At 45.5% G+C, this 18,200-nt stretch overlaps 1 protein-coding gene across 2 annotated transcripts in view; it reads left to right on the forward strand.

Moving 5' to 3' along the window:
- Positions 1 to 18,200, forward strand: part of Creb5 (cAMP responsive element binding protein 5) — a 404,708-nt gene that overhangs the window by 265,308 nt on the left and 121,200 nt on the right. Inside the window, exon 1 of one of the 2 annotated variants that reach the window (XM_052720441.1) lies at positions 10,394 to 10,517. The exons of the other annotated variant lie outside the window; for it this stretch is intronic. Within the exon in view, the coding sequence (XP_052576401.1) occupies positions 10,471 to 10,517 (47 nt within the window). The 5' untranslated portion in view covers positions 10,394 to 10,470. Of the gene's footprint in view, positions 1 to 10,393; positions 10,518 to 18,200 lie in introns of those variants that run through there. 2 annotated transcript variants of the gene reach the window in all.

Genomic DNA, 18,200 nt, shown 5'->3' on the forward strand with positions numbered 1-18,200 from the left:
TAGGACAAATTCACCTTTATCAGCTAAACCTTTTGTGAGGTGACTTGAAGTCAGCTAAGAAAAAGGTGTTGGTAAGTGGAATGAAAGGGGAGAAGGACGGAGAAACAGAAGGATCTGGATTTTGCTGAGGTTTGCCAAGCCAAGGGCTATCAGATAGCACCACAGGCCTCTGTTAATGTAACAGAAACTGAGGAATTAGCATGTAGCAACCCAGAGTGAGTTCAGGGACCTGCTAGGCTCAAAGCTACCTGACCTTCAGCTTCTGTCACCCGGAAGCAGCTGTGACTCAGGGATATTGTGCAGCTTGGGATAAGGTACCCATACACAGTGGCAACTTGTATTTGAAAAGGGAGAGGCTCGGGTTTGCTATAGGAAGTCAAGTCCCAGGATACCCCCATCTCCACCAAATGGCCAAAGCAACTTGCAGGCAATTAGTATTTATTTTTGAGAGTACCCAGATCTGTAAAGATGATTGCTCCCCTAAAACTCAGATTGGAGTCCTTCATGCTGATCCACATTTCTTCATTCTCCAAATCTTTGGCCCTGGCTCTTCTATCAGCATGCTTCTCTGAGTAAAGGAATAGTAATGGTTTTAGCACCTGTCAGAGTTGAAAGGGGCTTGGTGGCCCCATGCTAGAGAGGTCATAAGTAACAACATAAACAAAAAAGCTTAATCAACTGCTGCTTGTGCTGACACATGCCAGTCATCCTGACTCTTTAGAGGCTGAGGCAAGAGGATCTTGAATTGGAGGCCATCTTGGGAGACATAGCAAGGCCATGTCTCAACAAACAAATAAATTTACATAATAACAAGAAATGTGTCCAAGGTCTCTTGCTTTTGTAAGAATGTTTATCTGTCAGGTGTTCTGTCCTTTATGTTCCAGAACACCATAGTCAACTAATGCTGTCTCTAGATACCTCCTGCTTATCTACCATCCCTGTGCATAAGTCATTGTGTTGTTATTGTTATTCATTCCTCTTCCTAGGCATTCAGCATCTACCAAGGTTTCCTGCGTGTCTGTTCCCTGGGCTTATATAGTGATATCCATTTTAATAGCTGTTTCTGTGGTCCCATGACAAGATCAGTATGACACAGAGTTGGTCAAACCGAAACTTCACAAGGTAGATCATTGTAATTCAGACACTTCAGTCTCGCTTCTCAGCAGATGGAGCCCTTGATGACTCACAGGTTGTGACCCTATTCCCCTTCATCAGTCACTCTCAATTTTTAGATGTGGATAGCTAGGCATTTTCTCCTCTTAAGTGCTATGGCACTTGACAAGGCTAGGAATGAAAGGCTTCTAAAACATGCTTTGAATAGCCTTTAGGGCAAATAGTGGATAAAGGACCCTAAAGACAAGAACCCTGTGTCGGACAGTGCAGCATTCATGAGGATCCAGAACCATAACCATCCTTGATGCTCAACTAAATTTCAAGAAAATAACCATCTTATGTTGAAGGTATAGTGGACTAGGACCATGAAAGAGTCCTCACACCAATAGCCCGCCTCCCCACCCCCAACCTCATTGTGACTATCACATTAGGAGAGGAGAAACATTGCAAAATAAACATCTGGAGGCATTGAAAGTAAACAGAAGGGGGACTGCCTTGCAAAATTAGCCACCGGTCAGGAAACGCCAATCTTATCAGGGGTCCTGGAGACCACAATTCCACAAACCATGCAGATGGGTGTCATGTTGCTGTGAACATGTATGTTTTCTTTCTATCCACCGTAGGCATCCTGTTTTGGAAGCAACATGACACTCAGTCCTTAGAGGTTTGGTCATTTGCAGACTGATCACTATATTCTTTTTACATTAAGAAGTAGAAAGTAGAGAGCAATCCCGACTTCTTTAGAGGACAAGCAGCAGAGAAATTGCACATATAATATTTATTTTCTTTTGTTCATTTTATTTATTTACTCCCCCTGCCCGCCCACCCATAGTATTGGGAAGTAAGCCAAGGTCTCAAGAATACTGAGAAAGTGCTCTACAACTGACCTATATATTTAGCCCCTATTTATTTTATTTTAAAACAAAGTTGTTGGTTGTTGTTGTTGTTGTTGTTTTGTTTGAGATAAGTTCTTACTATATGTTGATTGCTCAGGCTAGTCTTGAACTACCTGGCTTAAGCAATCCTTGCCTCAGCCTCCTGAGTACCGGAGAGTACAGGCACAGGATACCACACCTGGCTAGCATTTATTTATAGTTTCTGTGCTCATAGGATGGCCGTCCTGAGATGGCCATCTAGAATTTAGTCTTTCTCATAATTTAGCGTATAAAAAAGCCATCATCAAAATAGCTGGGAGTTTTCAAAATACTTTTAAAGTACACATTCTTTGACATCCACAATTACTTACACAATACCTAAGAGTACACCTGGAAATCTTCATTTTGATTCTGTAGCCAGACCTTTTCAAGCACACAGAGTCTGAGAGTCGCTGAGATTATTTTTTAAGAGGACATAAAGCTGGGAGGGAAGCTAAGTGGGGAGAGCTAGGAGGAGTCAGAGGAGGATAGCTGTGGATGGGTGTCATCAATGAACTTTGTATAAATGTATGGAACTTCCAAAGACTAAAAACATTTTTTAAAAAGGAAATATCAGAGAATGTGTACTTGGATAAATGCAGATGGTACCTTAGTTTCAATTTCCTTCCTATTTCTATTAATGCCAGAAGAATGCTCCACTTTGTGAAGAAAGAGAAGTTTGGGATTTTTTTGTACGAACCCTCTTGGACATCATAACCAGTCTGTCTTCCCCCTCGTAGGACAAAGCAAAGCATTTATTAATCATGTTGTACTATGCTTTTGGAAAGACTGGAACACGAAAGAGGCATTGCAATCGTTTGCTCAGAGCTCAGAGGCAAAGCTCATTGTAAGGCAGGATTAAGTGCACCTTTCCCTCCAGGATTCTGGTGTAAATAAAGAAACCACAGTCATGTACGGGCCTGAGAAGGACAGCAGAATGTGGAAGTGGATTTGGAAACCAAAATATTATCTCAGCAGTTTCTCTTTCATTTATTGTCCCTTATCAAAACCAACATTTTAACTCAGGGGCCCAGTTAATCAAAACACAGATAATTTCGTTTGGAAGGCCCAAGCATTGAGGTTTAAAACAAGAAAAAAGAACCTTCCCATTCACACAGGCAGAAGTGTTGGAGAAGTCTTCCTGCAGAAACCCTCTTAGTCAATCCGTGCTGGGACACCGCTCCCTTCAAAGAGAGGTCAGTTATCAGCTGCACAAAGTCCCACAGCTGGATTCCTAGTGAATGGAAACACAAGTACACTTCCATAGCTTAGTCTTCCTTAGCATTTTTTAATGTTCTCAAAAGCTCTTCAAATCTATCATTACCTTTGTAGCCGGGTGTGTGGTGTGTGTGTGTGTGTGTGTGTGTGTGTGTGTGTGTGTGTGTGTGTGTGTGTGTAAACAGTTTTAACAATTAAAAAAACAGCCAGCAGAAAATATCTTCAGGGTTTTTATTCAGACAAGTCATTACTGCATATGGGTAGATGGGCATAGGTTATATGCCAGTGCTGTGCCAATTTATAGACAGGATTTGACTGTACTTGGGTTCCAGTACCCACAGGTATCCTGGAGCCAACTCCTCACTGGTGTCAAGGAATGACTACAATGTGCGGTGGCCAGGAATTTGGAAGCATAGGGGCAAGGTGATTCATAAAGAGCCTAACTTAATGTTTAGAATTTACAATGTGTATAATATGCTACTTTTCACTGACTTTCCAAGTCCCTACTGGCTGATTTGCCTTACAAACTTCTCTGCCAAAGATGGTCAAGTTCTAGTAGCCACATGTTTGCCTTGGAGACAGTGGTGTGGGACCAGGCAAGCTGAAGGTATGGAGTCTGCAGTGTTGGGTCAGAGTGTGGCCCTGATGAGACTCAGATATATGGAAGTGAGGTGACCAAGTTCATGTGAGTAGTGTGAGACCCTCGGGACCAGGGAGACCATCTCTCTCGTTTCTACTTTTTGAGGTTACACAACAAACCTCTCTCCCTCTCCCACTCTGTGCCAAGCCGGCCTCTTTGTACAGTTCTCTGACCGCAAGCATGACATTTGCAAGAGATGGCTGTCTCCATGCATTCTCCACCATCCTTGCCAGGTCAGGAGCAGTGACAGCTTCTGGACTCAAAACTTCCTGTCCCAAACTGTGCCTGGGTGATGAAAGGAACTATAGCCTTGATACAGAGCAGTGTGGGGGAAAGGATTGTGGTCGCGTCTCTGTCTTCGTATTAGACTACTTTTCATTCAATGTTCAGCTCAAGGTGGTTAGTGACCGTATTGTAGATGCATCTGATGATACCAAACAAAGCAATATTACTGCTTCTACAATTTTTAGACATAATAGAGAAGACCATAATTATGTTCCACATGAACAATATAGTGAGAAGAAAATGGATGGGAGCCTAAAGATTGTGGAGTTGACAAAAGGGAGACACTAATAGAAAATAACGTGCCTATGGAAATGTCCAGACTGTGGCAGGTATGGCTCCTTCTCTTCAGCAGAGCACTGTGACTTTGCTGAGCATTACCAGTGTTCATGAGCATTTGGACAGCTTTACTTTTAGCATGGGCCTAGACTCATGGGAGACAGCAAGAACCGGCAGCTTGGTATCCTGCCTATGCCTCTCAGTAGTCTGTCTGTCTGTCCCTGGAGTAAGTGTCTTCTTGACTTTTATAACCTGCTCATGTGCTTCTGCCTCGCTAACTCAGTCCCTGCACTGGATCTGAGTGGAAAGTGGACATCTGGTAGATCATCTCCCTTCATGGAGATACCCAACTGAGCCACAAAGGCTTCCTTTGCCCGCTTTATCCCATGCCTGGGATTAATTTCTCTGAGCCACTTCTGGTCCACTACTGGCCCATGCCCTGACTCCTGCTGGCATGAAGATATGGGTGCAGTGTAGGCTAACAACTTCACTGGGCTCTGATCCTCTAAAATCTCTCAACAAAAGCATGGTTATGTCATCTGTTTCATCCATCTTGTGGCATCCTTACTGTTTCTTTGCCCCTTCTAAGCCCCTCCCCTGGGTTACAGAGACACAACCACTCATTTTGGCATGAGTGGGTCCTAGTATCAGTCTATTTTTCCTTGGGGTACCTCCGAAGCTATATGAAGAGCACCAGAAGGGGCTTCTCTGGGTCTTCTCGCCTTAATTTTCAATTCACTGGAGATGTCATATGGGAAATGGGCAGACATGGTCTTGTTTCAGCTGCTCCTTGTAAAACCCCACTGTTCATCTTCCACATCTACCTGTGGATTCAGGAATGGGGTCAGGGGAACCTGAAGGCCTCTGAGGAGGAAGTGCAGAGCAGGGAGGAGGAAGGCCAGCCTGCAGCCTCCCTGGAGTTTTCTTGCCATCCCAGGCCTTCTAGGCCCTAAGGAATTTAAAAACAAAACAAAATAACAACAAAAAAAAAACCAACCAAAAAATAATGACAGTGAGAGAGGAAAGGGTAGCAGAAGCAGAATCTTCTAGGGAAGAGAAGGTCCAGGGAGCACTAGGCAGCCTGTTCAGTGACTGGTTGGGATTCAGTCAAATTTCTTGGGGACTTATTCCTCACGAGCCAAATACCTGCTAAGGCCTCGGTTGCAAAAAGAAAGACCTGTAAGAAAGTAGAAGCAAACGGCTTTTGAGAAGGACATGGGAAGGTGCTCTCTGGACCTGACTTGTTTCTAAATCAGGATGCCAAAAATGGTCCTCGTGTCCAGTAAGACAAGCATGGTCCAGATAATCCCTGAACTGACAAGTGTATTCATTTGTCTGCTCAACAGATATCCAGTGGCAGCCACTGTTGTGTGATCTTTTGTTTGTGTTCTGACAAATAAAGCTTGCCTGGACATCAGAGGGTGGATCTAGCCACTAGTTAGCCATAGAGACCAGGCTGTGGTCGCACACATCTTTCATCCCAGCACTTGGGAGGAAGAAACAAGAAGATCAGGGGTTCAAGGCCACCCTGGGCTAATGAAAATGAACCATTTTAAAAAGAAATAGAGCCTGGCAGCAGTGGTACACACCTTTAATCCCAGCACTTGGGATGTGGAGACAGGAATATAAGGCAGGTGGTGACAGGATCTCAGCCCCCTATTCTGTGTGAGGATTCGTAGAGGTAAGAAGTCTCTAGTGGCTGCTGTTCTGCTTCTCTCATCTTTCAGCTTTCACCCTCTTGATATCTGACTCCGGGTTTTTATTGTTAAGACTAATTAGGATCATGCTTCAGGCCCCATGCCTTTCAGACTATATGACAGCTTCAAGTGATATGGTGGTATCTATATTTGAAGAGTGAAGTAAAAATTGAGGGAAACATGTAGTCAAATTCAGTGGTGATATTTTAGGACTATCAAAGGTCTCATATAACCTCCTAGTACCTACCTACCCCTAAAGTTTCCTGTCATTAGATGGTCATGACCTTTCATTCAGCATTGCCTCTTCAGGACATTGCACATGGCATTTGATGAAAGAATGGCCAGTGAGTTGCCTGAGGGTACTTGGTGCCAGGCTATAGGAGCTGCACTAGGTACCAGATAAGAGTCACCAAGGACAAATCACTCAAGGCCTAACTTTCTCCTGGGTGAGCCTAGGGTTGGTATTAGGAGGCCCAGTGATCTAAGCCTGCTAGTCCTGTTTGCACATGGTTTAGGATACATGCCGCAGACACCCCTCAACCTCTGTCCACTGTGAAAACACGGGACACCCAAGTTGAAAGGAATGCTGAGTGACACCATGTGGGTGTGCAGTGGTCTGTGACCGGAAGGTTCGCTGGAAGCAATTTGCAAAGGGGTCCTTGGAAAACCACCTGGATGGTTATTGTAAATTAAAAAAGGAAGAGATGCCACATTTGGGGGAATAATTTTTAATACTAGGTTTATGACTGATTACATGTGATAGTCATTACAGCTTATTTAACTCTGAAATTATCTGGCCTCTCAAATTCCCCACGGGCTGGAGGAATCATGGGTTAAATTTTAAAAACAATGTCTGGGAGAAGATGGCATGCTTTTCTTTGAGGGGAATAGATGAAGCTTAAAAGAAAAAAAACAAAACAAAAAAATGCCAGCTCTCTCTAGGAAGGGTCCTTATTTCTTACATTGCTGTCTGTGTCTTCCATAATGTAATGGAGCTCAGGAATTCACCAGTACAGAAAGCTTCCTCTCCTTGGCTGTTGGGCCTTTCAGCTCCTGCAAGTCCTGTTGTGCCTTTTAGAGCAGGGTGTTTTGGAAAGAATCCAAAGGGGCTCAAATCTCAGAGGTTTCCTCTTCTTTGGAGCCGAACGTGTCATCAGGAGCTGGGAGTCTGAGTGAGTTACATGGAACAGCTGCATGGTACCCGGTACCCGCCACCCTCTCCTCAAGGATGTCAGTCCTGCAGAGGAGGGTGTTGGAAGGAATTCTGACTGAGCTAGCTAGTTTGAGGGCCTAGCCCGCTGGCCAGGGCTACTTCAGTGAAGGTTCCCACCAGGATGACTGTCCTGTACCAGTTCCCACCTAAAAGCATGCTCTCCATAGAAGAAGCCTGAACATGGAGGAACTAGAGTGGGGCCAGGGGGGCATCATGGGTGAAAACGGAGGTCTGGAGGGGAATTTCCTGTGGGGATTAGCATAGTCTCTCCCGTTAGCTGCTCATAGGACGGAAGTCAGGGTTTCTTTTCCAGTGGGAGATGCCTAGCAGCCATTCCCAGAAGCAGCAGAAGGGAAGACATACTTCAACCAGAAAGCGTACATCAGATTAAACCTTCAGACCTCTTTGAGCTCTGCAATTGGTCTCAACTCAGTCCAGCACTCGAAAGAAGCAGTATTCTGAAGAAGCTGTATTGGGACTTTTGGGCTCTGGGACAGTGGGACCCTGATGCCTCATTCCTGATCAGGTCTAGTAGGCATTTCTGGGTCCTTGGAGTATGGATGAGTTCTGGAAATACTGAAATCCCTGGAAATGTGACTCTGGGATCTGAGGTTCACTTGCCTACTCTGGACTCCTCGGGCCAGCCTCGTCCTAGAAAGAACAGTGATACCTGAGGCCCTCAGCAGAGGTCTTGGTCAGGCTTTGGCCAAAGCTGTCATCTCTGCAGCTTTCCAGGGAAAGCCCAGGGAGGTTCTCTGGGTGAAATCTTTATGCCTATTTCACACAAACACAGCAGAGGCCCTTCACTCAACAGCTTAATCCAGTCCCTATGATGTGGGATGAAACAACCCGAGGCACAGCATATTGAGTGTATAGGAAAACATCAGTTTGGAAAACCCCGCCCCATAGCTATTTCGACATGCCCAAAATAATAACACCAAAACATTAAGTATGGAAACTAAGACAAGGAACAATATTGGGGGTAGGAGGGGGTGAAATAGAAAAAATGTAAGTCTCTTCTAAAAAGGTGAAAGTCATTTATACAAAATTTTGCCAAGCTGACTTGGAATTATAGCTTGTAAGAGCTGTTGAAAATTTTGTTTTATTTATTCCCTGCAGTAGAAGAAAAATCAATGGCTGCTTGGTCAGTGAGACGTAAGTGAGTTATACAGGCCACTGACACGGTGGACCAAACTGTAACAACCACATTTGCCGCTGTCAGGGCACGGGCTTCAGTGGCGCCAGCTGTAATTATGGCTGATCACCTCTAATTCAGAGCTGCCTGCCTTGATAAAGGTGTCACCGAGAGCCACGGTGGCCTCAGCATCAATTGAGGATGTCATGACAGAGGGCAGCTTGCCAGTGAAGGCTCCTTCAGGCCCCAGCCCCGGGGTCACAGAAGTGTGGGGCGAATCTTGCTATTTTGTTCTTCATCCTGAGTGCAGTGATAGTCCCTGAAGCTGAGTTAAGGTCCAACGGATCCAGATGGACAGGTCTGGACCCTCCACAGCAGGTACCTTTGGTAAGCTAAGCGATTTCCCGGAACTAAAGTTTCCTCTCTGCTTTGTGGCGTGTGAAGAGACGTGTTTTTATCACGTTCCCGATTTACTGGCACACCGTGACGAGGGCACTAGACTGGAGTTAAAGCTGTGATCCTGTTTGGGGGTAAAATGCAACCTCATGCCTCTCTTCTGCTTTTGTGGTTTTTTTTTTTTTTTTTAAAAAAAAAACAACAACTCCCAGTGAGCTTCCCATTTTCAAAAACATTACTCTTTTTTTTTTTCTTTTTGAGGAGGCACAAAGTTGTGATGGGAAATAGAAAAAATGGACGAAGAAGGCTGTGCTAACAAAGGTGCCCAGAGCTGGGACTTTTCTGGGTACCCTGTGTGGGGAGTTGATGTAGGGGCAGAATTCAGCAATTAGAAGGGTTTTGCTATCAGTTGTGAAGATAACATTTGGTTTCTCCACCATTCCCAGGCTGTTTTCTTCCCTCTGTAATTAGAGAGAGAGAGAGAGAGAGAGAGAGAGAGAGAGAGAGAGAGAGAGAGTTTTCTTTCCCTGTATACTCTTTAAACACACAACTCCACCAGACGCTCATCCCATCCCTGCAGCAAGGTGATGAATAGGATGCTTGTCTTTTGTTCTGAAGGGGCCACATCATTTTCCTATCCTCTCTTTGGATAGTTCCCTGAGAGCGGAGAGCTAACCTCAGAAAGACAAGGTTTCCACTTGGCTGCAGAGGTCCTTTTCTCTTAGCACGTTAAAGAACCAGAGTGGCCTGTGGAGGGAGAAATGACTTCGATTTCACAGTCCTTGATGGCTCCAGACACAGGCACGTGTTTGTACCAGAAGTGGTTTTGCCCTTGCTGACAGGGAGGTCAGATATGAGAACTCAAAGGTGGGCAGGTGGAGTAGGGGGATGGCATTCTGCAGCAGAAAATACCATGTAGCTCCAGGAAAAAGCTGTCCACAGACAGTGGAAACCCTGTCACCTGGTTCTGAGCTGAAGCCCTTTGCTTGGTAACCAGAGTTGGCTTTTGATTCTTGGTCCTTCAACCTGTCCCCTCTCTGGTATTGGTGTTCTTAATTCTTCATTGTTATTACCCTAGCTCCAAACTCAGGGCGCTTTCCAGACCCAGCCTGCTTTATTTATTAATTATTTATTTATTTCTAGCAGAACAACGCCGCTCCCCCTGGCTGCAGACCCCCGGGGGTCCCTCTCTGAGCTCCTATGGCAGCTGTAGGCAGGCCATCCCGGACAGCACTGTTTCCTATTCTGTTTACCGGTTTCTAAGGGCGATTGCACCACGAAGGCCCAGAGCCTGGAACCGGGCCTGGGGCTGTTTTGGTTACATTGAAGTTTTTGCTTCAGTTCTGCCAGATTTAAATGGTGACTTCACCAGCACTGAGCTAAAAAGGAGAAGGGGGAGGAGGGCGAGCCCAGGAGAAAGAGAGCGAGCAGAGGAGCCAGAGGGAGAGAGCCAGAGCAGGGCGCTAAAGAAGGGCCAGCGCATTACATCATCGCTTGGCCTGGAATCAAATGGGAAGGATATGACTCACTCAAGCTAGTTAAGCTTTGGCTCAAATTCTACACACACTCATTCCACAGCTCTCATGTTCTGCACCTCAGGAGGGAATTCAGCCTCAGTGATGTCCATGAGGTTGGTTTGTAATTTTATTTTCTGTTTCTTGATTTTAGAGACTTTGGGGGCCCCTACTTCTTTCTGTGTGGAGTCTTCCTCCTTTCTCTCCCCTTTCTCGCTTTTCTGCCCTCTTTGTTTCCCGTCTTCCCCCTTTCCCCAGCCCCTCGGCTCCTCTTCTCGCCTTGAAGAGGCATTTCTTTTCACTTTGATCAGAGTTTTTTTTTTCCTAGTACAGAGACCTGAATGAGTTTAGAGGCCGGGCTAGAGGGGGGAAATCAGTCAACCCCACCGAAGCCGCAGGAGCAAAAAAAAAAAGCCACAAATAAAAAGGCAAATCGAGAGAGAGCAAACTCCGGAGAAGTTTCTTCGCTGCTGTGTTGCTCCTAATCGGAGGAGACAGGGAGAGAGTTAAAACGCAGGGACCAATCGCTGGAATGGTGATGTAATGCAAGAACCACAGGGTAGTTAAGTAACGTGAGAGGGGGTCAGTGTTGCAAAGCATTTACCTGCTCTCAGGGGGTTTTCAGTTTATTATCGATTGCAGTGACTTTAACTGGCTTCAGACTGCAACCTCTAATTATTCACAGACACCCCTTTTTTATCTTTTATTATTAAAAGTAAAACTATAGTATGGTATTTTAAAAACACGGTATTATTACAGCTGTATATTATTTTCCTCCACCAGATTCTCTCTCTCTCTCTCTCTCTCTCTCTCTCTCTCTCTCTCTCTCTCTCTCTCTCTCTCTGCACCCCCCCCCCAAAGAAAACGGTTGTCTTTTCATAAAAGGTCTCAGTGATGGGGTGGTGGTGGGTGGGGTTGGGAGGGATTTCTGAGTATAGCCGGTGAATTGTAAATGATTGGGACACTAGTCTGTGTGGTGCTGAGGAGAGAGTTCATGGTTGTGGTGTTCTGTTTGTTGAGGATTTACTGATACACTTTCAAGTAGTATCTGATGACGCTCAAAAGCAGCAGCAGTCTCCCACTGTCATTCTGCTACAGTTAGGAGTGAGTGTGCATTTGCTTCAGAATTTTAACTTCTGTTACAATTGTTCCACGTGGCGCCGGACGTGATCTAGGGCTGTCGTCTTCTTAATTTCATATCCTGGGAGTTGTGGGAGTGGTGATTAAAAAAAACCTTGATTGATTTGTTTTAGAAACAAGTTAATAGTAGAGTAATGGATTGACACTAATACATAGTTAGGAGGAAGGATTCAGTTTCTGATGCTCTCAGAGACAGGGAAATAGAGACTTCTGTGTTGAAAATCATCGCTACCTTTTTGTACGATATGTGGATTTGGTATTGTATGTGCAATAAAAGCTCCTAAAAGGAGAGAGAAAGCCCAGCTCACCCTGTGGGGCCTCTGCCCTTCTCCTGGCTTATTTAACCTGGTTTATCAGGCAGATCAATGTGAACAGAGGCAAGGGGTCCATCCCTGCAAGGTGTTTGCATATTTTGTGCGAAATTAATCATGACATGCTATCGGTCTTTCCACTCCCTGCTTTCTGGCCAGAGGTGAAAGGGGAACGGAGGCTAGAGAAGTGCTTTCTGGAGAAAGGGGGAGGGGTCAGAATCTATCCTGAGCTTGCCTTGTTGGGTACAGCAAGCCTGTATTTTAAATGTGAGTGATGGAGCTAAGCCCCTCCGCCTGCACACGTGAAGCCTACCTTTCACCATCACTGAAGTCTCTTCTCTCAGTTTCCCAGCAATAGAGAAGGTGCAATTGCTTTGTATGTATCATATATATGTGTATATATATATATATATGTATATATTGCATATATGTATGTATACATATATATGTATATGCATATATGCAATATATGTATACATATATATACATACATATATACAATAATGATGTATGCTGAAAGGCATGGGCATAGCTTTTCAGAGAAAGATACATTTTACACTCAGCTGGCATTAGAGTTCCTGAAGAAATGAATGGAGAAGGGTAAAGAGGGGCTTGCCTCTGCCTGCTTGGAAAGTTGCTTTATTTTCAGCTCCACTTTTTGGAATGAAGATTCCTTACGTGACGCCATCTGTAGTTTCCTAGCACTACCCATGAAGAGCCTTCTTTGTGACGTAATTAACTAGGTTTGTCTGTCAAAGAGTGGCACAAGAGGCAAGGGAGAAGCTCCTTGTCCCACAACTGTTTCGGCTAGGCTGCACACATCCCCCATATACATAAACTGGGGTGAAGAGCGAGTGTGGGACCACCCTTGCTTGCATGGGGAAGAATGCTATTTACAAGAAGCAGATTCTTCCAAAGTCTGCATCTCCGCTGGATGCATGGCATCATTTTCATACAAGTTCAAGTTCACACAAGTTCAAGAGATACTCTGTGTCGGATCTTGTTGTTTGTTTCAGTGCTAAGGATATATGTATGCTTGACAAATGCTCGGTGGCTGAGCACTTGAGTGAGTGCCGTTTTTAAATGAAATTTAAAGCTAAACTTTTAAAGGTCATGAAAAAGTCCTAAATGCTTGAATTTGTCCCATAGTTTTCCTGAACAAGACTTCTATTCCAGGCAAATTCCAAGTAGCAGGCTTTTCACATTCTCCCCCCACCACACACACCTCTCTCTCTGGTATCCTGGTGGTCAATGATAAAGCCTATGCTAGGAGTGTGTGGAGTCAGCATCGTATTGGGAATAACCATACATGCCTACCTGTGAGGGAACTCACCCAGAGTGAAGGTTCTTAGTCTGTAGTCATCATGCATAGCTCAGGGGGCATCAGGGGTGTGCTGAGACCCTTCGAGAACAGAGAAGGTACACTTGCCTTTTTTGAGAGTCAGAGTTCTTATTGACCTTACTGTGAGCTATATACCAGTGGTCAAAAATGCCTTATTTTGTGACCCACAGAGAGCTAGACAGGAGTCCCTGGCCCACTACACCCTCTGTGACACTAGATATCACTTCTGTCATTGTTGGATAGCTGTTTTAGGATTTTTGGAGTACAGGGGTGTTTGATTGCTATTTTTTAACTTTGCTTGGGTAATTGTTGATTCACATGAGTTAAAGAATTCACGTCAGAGACACCATTATACCTTTACCTTATTTCTCCTAATAGCAACATCTTAGAAAATGATGGTATAGAGTCCAGTCCAGTCCAGGTCTGCAAGCGATCTCCCCAGACTGGCTTGCACTGGTCTGCATAAATGTTTTTCCATGTCAAAGCAGAGGGTCAGGTGTTCTAGTCCAGGGCTCACATGCGATTCCTGAAAAACACCCACCACCAATCATGACAAGTCACTTGGTGGGAAAGAGGTCCCAGGGTGGTGCCTGTCCGTGAACACTGTCAGGCAGCCATTGAAGGGAGGCCGCTGGTGTCGTACTTGTTCACCATTCATTTGGAGCTTGGCCTCAGTGGACACTGGCTTCCACAGGGGACCCTGGGCCATGTTTTTATGCCAGAAGGGAAGAAGACAGGGCTGTGGGAACACCAGAAAAGAGACACAGAACAGATCAATGCCAAGCCTACAGCCAAACACTGTCGCTCCCTCTCACCTATGACAAGAAGGAAGGGGATGGAATTGGGGAGGTGTCACATCCTGGTTCTGTGGAATCTCTTGCAGAGTGTGGCCTTTGGGATTCTAGAAGCCTGGGCTCAGATCGCTGCTCTACCTACCACCTGTGTGACTTTGGAAAGTCACTGAACCTCTGTACCATCTGACCTCTCTCCTCTGTAAAATGCACAGAACCAGACCCCTGTGGGCCTGGGGAGAGGGCCCCCAGCTGTTAGTGAATTCACAACAACATACCAGCGACTGTCATGGGGTAGACACCTCCTGAGGGCACTGGTCACTGCTGTGGCTGCTATTTCCAGACTCTAGGCTGAATCTTCTTCCCAGGAGTTCTTCTTTCCCCAGACTTTCTCTTATGACATCTTCCTTCTTTTTGTTCCAGGAACTAAGCATCTAAGCTGAGGGGCATTCCCCCAGTTCCCCCATGTATGGGGAGTCATAGTTCTCTTCTCAGTTGAGACTACAAACTCACAAATGCACAAACCCATCACACAGAGCAGGTACCAGGCACCAGCAGCAGAGCAGTAAAGGCAGGATGCTGGTGAAAAATGAGGCAAGGACTAGCCCCATACAACTTGCTAGCTTTTCCTGGCCTGGGTGAAAGGGGTGTGGCAGGCCATGCAGTTTGGGGAAGGGACCCAGGTATCTTAGTCATGCACAATTGGGGCTTTGAGAATAAGAAACTGACGTGAACCAGTGTCGGAGCACGCCTTTCATCTCAGCACTCGGGAAGCAGAGGCAGGCAGATCTTTATGAGTTTGAGGCCAGCCTGGTCTGCAGAGCAAGTTCCAGGACACCTAGGCCTACACAGAGAAACTTGTCTCAAAAACAAACAAACAAAAAACAAACAAAAAAAACCCGTGAACTAGATTCAATTCCCAGTGGGACTAAAAGTTCATGTGTGCAGTCACACCAGTGAGAGATGTGCACTTGCAGCTGGATGACGCTGCCTTTGCCTGAGTGATGAAAACATTATTGACATTCACTAGGGGGCTGCAGGTACTGCTTAGTGATATGAATTGCAAGCTTAGCATGCATGAGGCACTGGATTTGATCCCCAACACTGCAATCAATCACTCAATCAATATTAATAGACTTTACATATGGGTCAGGTCGGGGTTAAGGGGCAGAAATTAGTGTTGAGAATGAGTCTTGTCATGTGCCTGGAAGCAAACAGGGTGGGCAGAATCTGGACCTGTACTTACAACTGCAGCCGCTGGAGATGAAAGTGGAGTTTTCTTCTGCTCATTTCTTGTTGGTTCTCAGGGTCCTTAGAACTTACAAGGGGACTTGCTTTGGGTTGCAGAAAACTGCTTATTTAGCTCCCTGGCTGGGAGGCACAGAGCAGGGGAATACCCACTAGGAGGGAGGAATTGGGCAGCATTGGAAATCCAAATCCTGGCCCAGATTTCAGTTTGTGATTGTTTTCTCAACACACACCATTATCCTAGTTGAAGTGTCTGCTGCTTTGGGGGCTTCCAGAGGGCTGTGTTTCATGGGTGTTGGTTACATCGGAAGCCATTCCTTAAATTATACTCTTGAACACTGAAATTGACTTGGCTTAGAGTCTACCACACAGTACATAGACACGTCGTAACAAGGCCATACATCTTTCCTTCCTGAACTTGCAGGAGAGCTTATTAATGATCAATACGGCAATGCAGCACCCAGGAAGAAGTAATCAATAGTTTGCCATCATCCCAGAAACAGGATGATAGATAGTAACCACGACCCATCTGGATACTTTGCTGTCTCTCCATGTGATGCCTCAAATTCCTCATCATTCTTTACTTTTCCATCTGAATGACTGAAATGAACTGAATGATTCCTCCCTCCCACAATAGTACAGTCTACAAAAGCTATCAAGCAATCTGTCAGTTGTGCATCCACTGGAATGGGAAAGTGGTCCTAAGAGGCTGCGCTGTGATATCCTGCATGCACACGTGAGTCACTAGGAGCCTTGAAGTTCTAAAGAATTGAAATCGTGTGGAGCTGTCCCCATGGGCTGGGATGGCCAGCTGGCCCTTTAGTTGCCCGCGGGGCCTATTTGCCCACTTGACTGTGCCCTGTGCCCTCCACAGGGCCTGCATCCCTGTTAGAGGAAGGAGCAGGGGACAAGCTTATTGGCAAAGGTGGAACCTCATTGCTCATTAATATGGTCCAGTGTAATTCCGCCTCGGGAGTGCTGTTAGAGTCGGGGAAATCTGGGTTCAAATCTGGCTCTGCCATTTGCTAGCACTATAATTTTTCACAATCCACTGATGCTTTGCTAGGTTCAGTTGCTTCACCTGTAAGATCGACTCTCTAAAACTAGGAAGATGGTTCCGTGGGTAGAACATGAGGACCTGAGCTTGAATCCCCCAGAACCCATATACAGCCAGATACAGTAGCATAAGCTGTCTGTAATTCTAGTGCTTCTGTGACAAGATGAGAAGTAGAGACAGGGGAATGCCTGAAAGCTCTAGGGCAGGCAGCTAAACAATAAAGAGAACCTGCCTCTACAGATGGAAGATGAGACCTGACGCCAGATGTTGTCTGCCCACCACATGTGCCCCATTCTTGTACTCACATGTATGTGCACACACACATACACCTGTAATGCCCCTCCCCCGACAACAACAGCAACGATAACAAAAAATAAATAGTAATGCAGAGAGAAACATTGTCATTCAGTGTTCCTTTTCAGGAGGGTAAACTTCGTCATAGAAGATGACTGAGACCATGAGCAGGAAGGGAGGTGAAGAGAAAGACCGTCTTGCGAGCTGTAGACTAGGTGGTCATTTCTTTAAGGTCAGAAGATGAGGTTTAAGGTTGCATTTTACAGTAGTTTGTTTTAATTCAAAAAAAAAAAAAAAAGCCAAGGCTTTTGTATCCTCACCCTTTGCAGTCAAGGAGAGGTCTTTCCTTTTTTTTTTTTTTTCCATACAGCACGAAGTCTTTTGTTGCATCTACCTCTTCTTGGCCTTCTTATTTACAATAATGCTTCAGTCAGCTCAACAACACCTTGTAAGAAAGAGCTGATCCCGTTTAATTCCTCTGGAATTAATCATAATAGCAGCAATTAAGATAAGCTCATTTAGTATTAGACGTAAATTGCTCTCGCTTTACGTTGTTTCCCCTCTAGGGTAGCTCTCACAGCATCCACCCTCACACAGGCTGAGGCCTCCTCCCGACACGTGACTTTTCTGACTCCCGATTTTGCTCGTACATTGCTACTTTCTGCCATTTCCTCCTTCTGAGGGCAAAGGGGAAGCTCCGGGGAGGACAGGTCACAAGCCGCGACGTTTGATTTAAAATTTCCCCTCACCATCTGGAACCCCCTCAGCAAGAGAAAAATCATCCTATAATTCTAATGCACTCATAGAAGTCTTTCTGTCCAACCAACTTGCTTCACAGAATCAGAAATTGAGATCACTCCAAATTGTGAAGAGAGAGGGTAGGGAGATGGCTCAGTGGTTAAGGGCACTTACTCCTCCCAGAAGACCAGAGTTCTCTTCCCAGTACCCAACCTGGGCGGCTCACACTTACCATGTTGATTTCAGCTCTAGGGGCTCTGATACTCTCTTCTGGCCCTTGAGGGAACCTGCACACACTTGGCAGACACACACATAGACGTTAACAAAAATAATGAATCAAAATAAATAAATCTTTTAGAAATGTGAAGAGAACGGTCTGAGGTCAGAAGGTGATCTTGTAGCAGGCCTGGACCAGGGTGTAAGGCAGGACAGTACACACTTCTATCCCACCAGGCTGTCTGCCTCACTGCTGCTGTCCCTTTGCTAATGCTTCTCAGTCTTTTTTTTTTTTTTTTTTTAATCTTCTGAGAATGGAGGGATGGGGGAGAAACGAAGATTTAGATGCACAGGGCCTCAGCGGTAAGCCATGCTTCCAGAAGCTGAGGGCCATTCAGGTCCCTGGTTATTTAAGACTCCACCATCCAAGTGTGAAATTGAGCCTTGGAGAGGCAGACAAAATAACTTCCTTTTATGCACCCCACCATAGGATCATTGGGGGTCTAGTTAGTGGGTGGATCATGGTGTCCTTCAGTCCAGAAGTCCCAGGCCATACATGGGATGGGATAAGCTGACAGTCTTCCTATTTCTCTCCTCTCCTGCCCGCCCTGTGTGAGCCTGACCCGCATGGAGTAGATGTCCAATGAGTTCTGAGCGGGAAG

This window comes from Peromyscus californicus, unplaced genomic scaffold, assembly GCF_007827085.1.
Source record: "Peromyscus californicus insignis strain IS unplaced genomic scaffold, ASM782708v3 Scaffold_6__1_contigs__length_162567912, whole genome shotgun sequence".
NCBI lineage: Eukaryota > Metazoa > Chordata > Mammalia > Rodentia > Cricetidae > Peromyscus > Peromyscus californicus.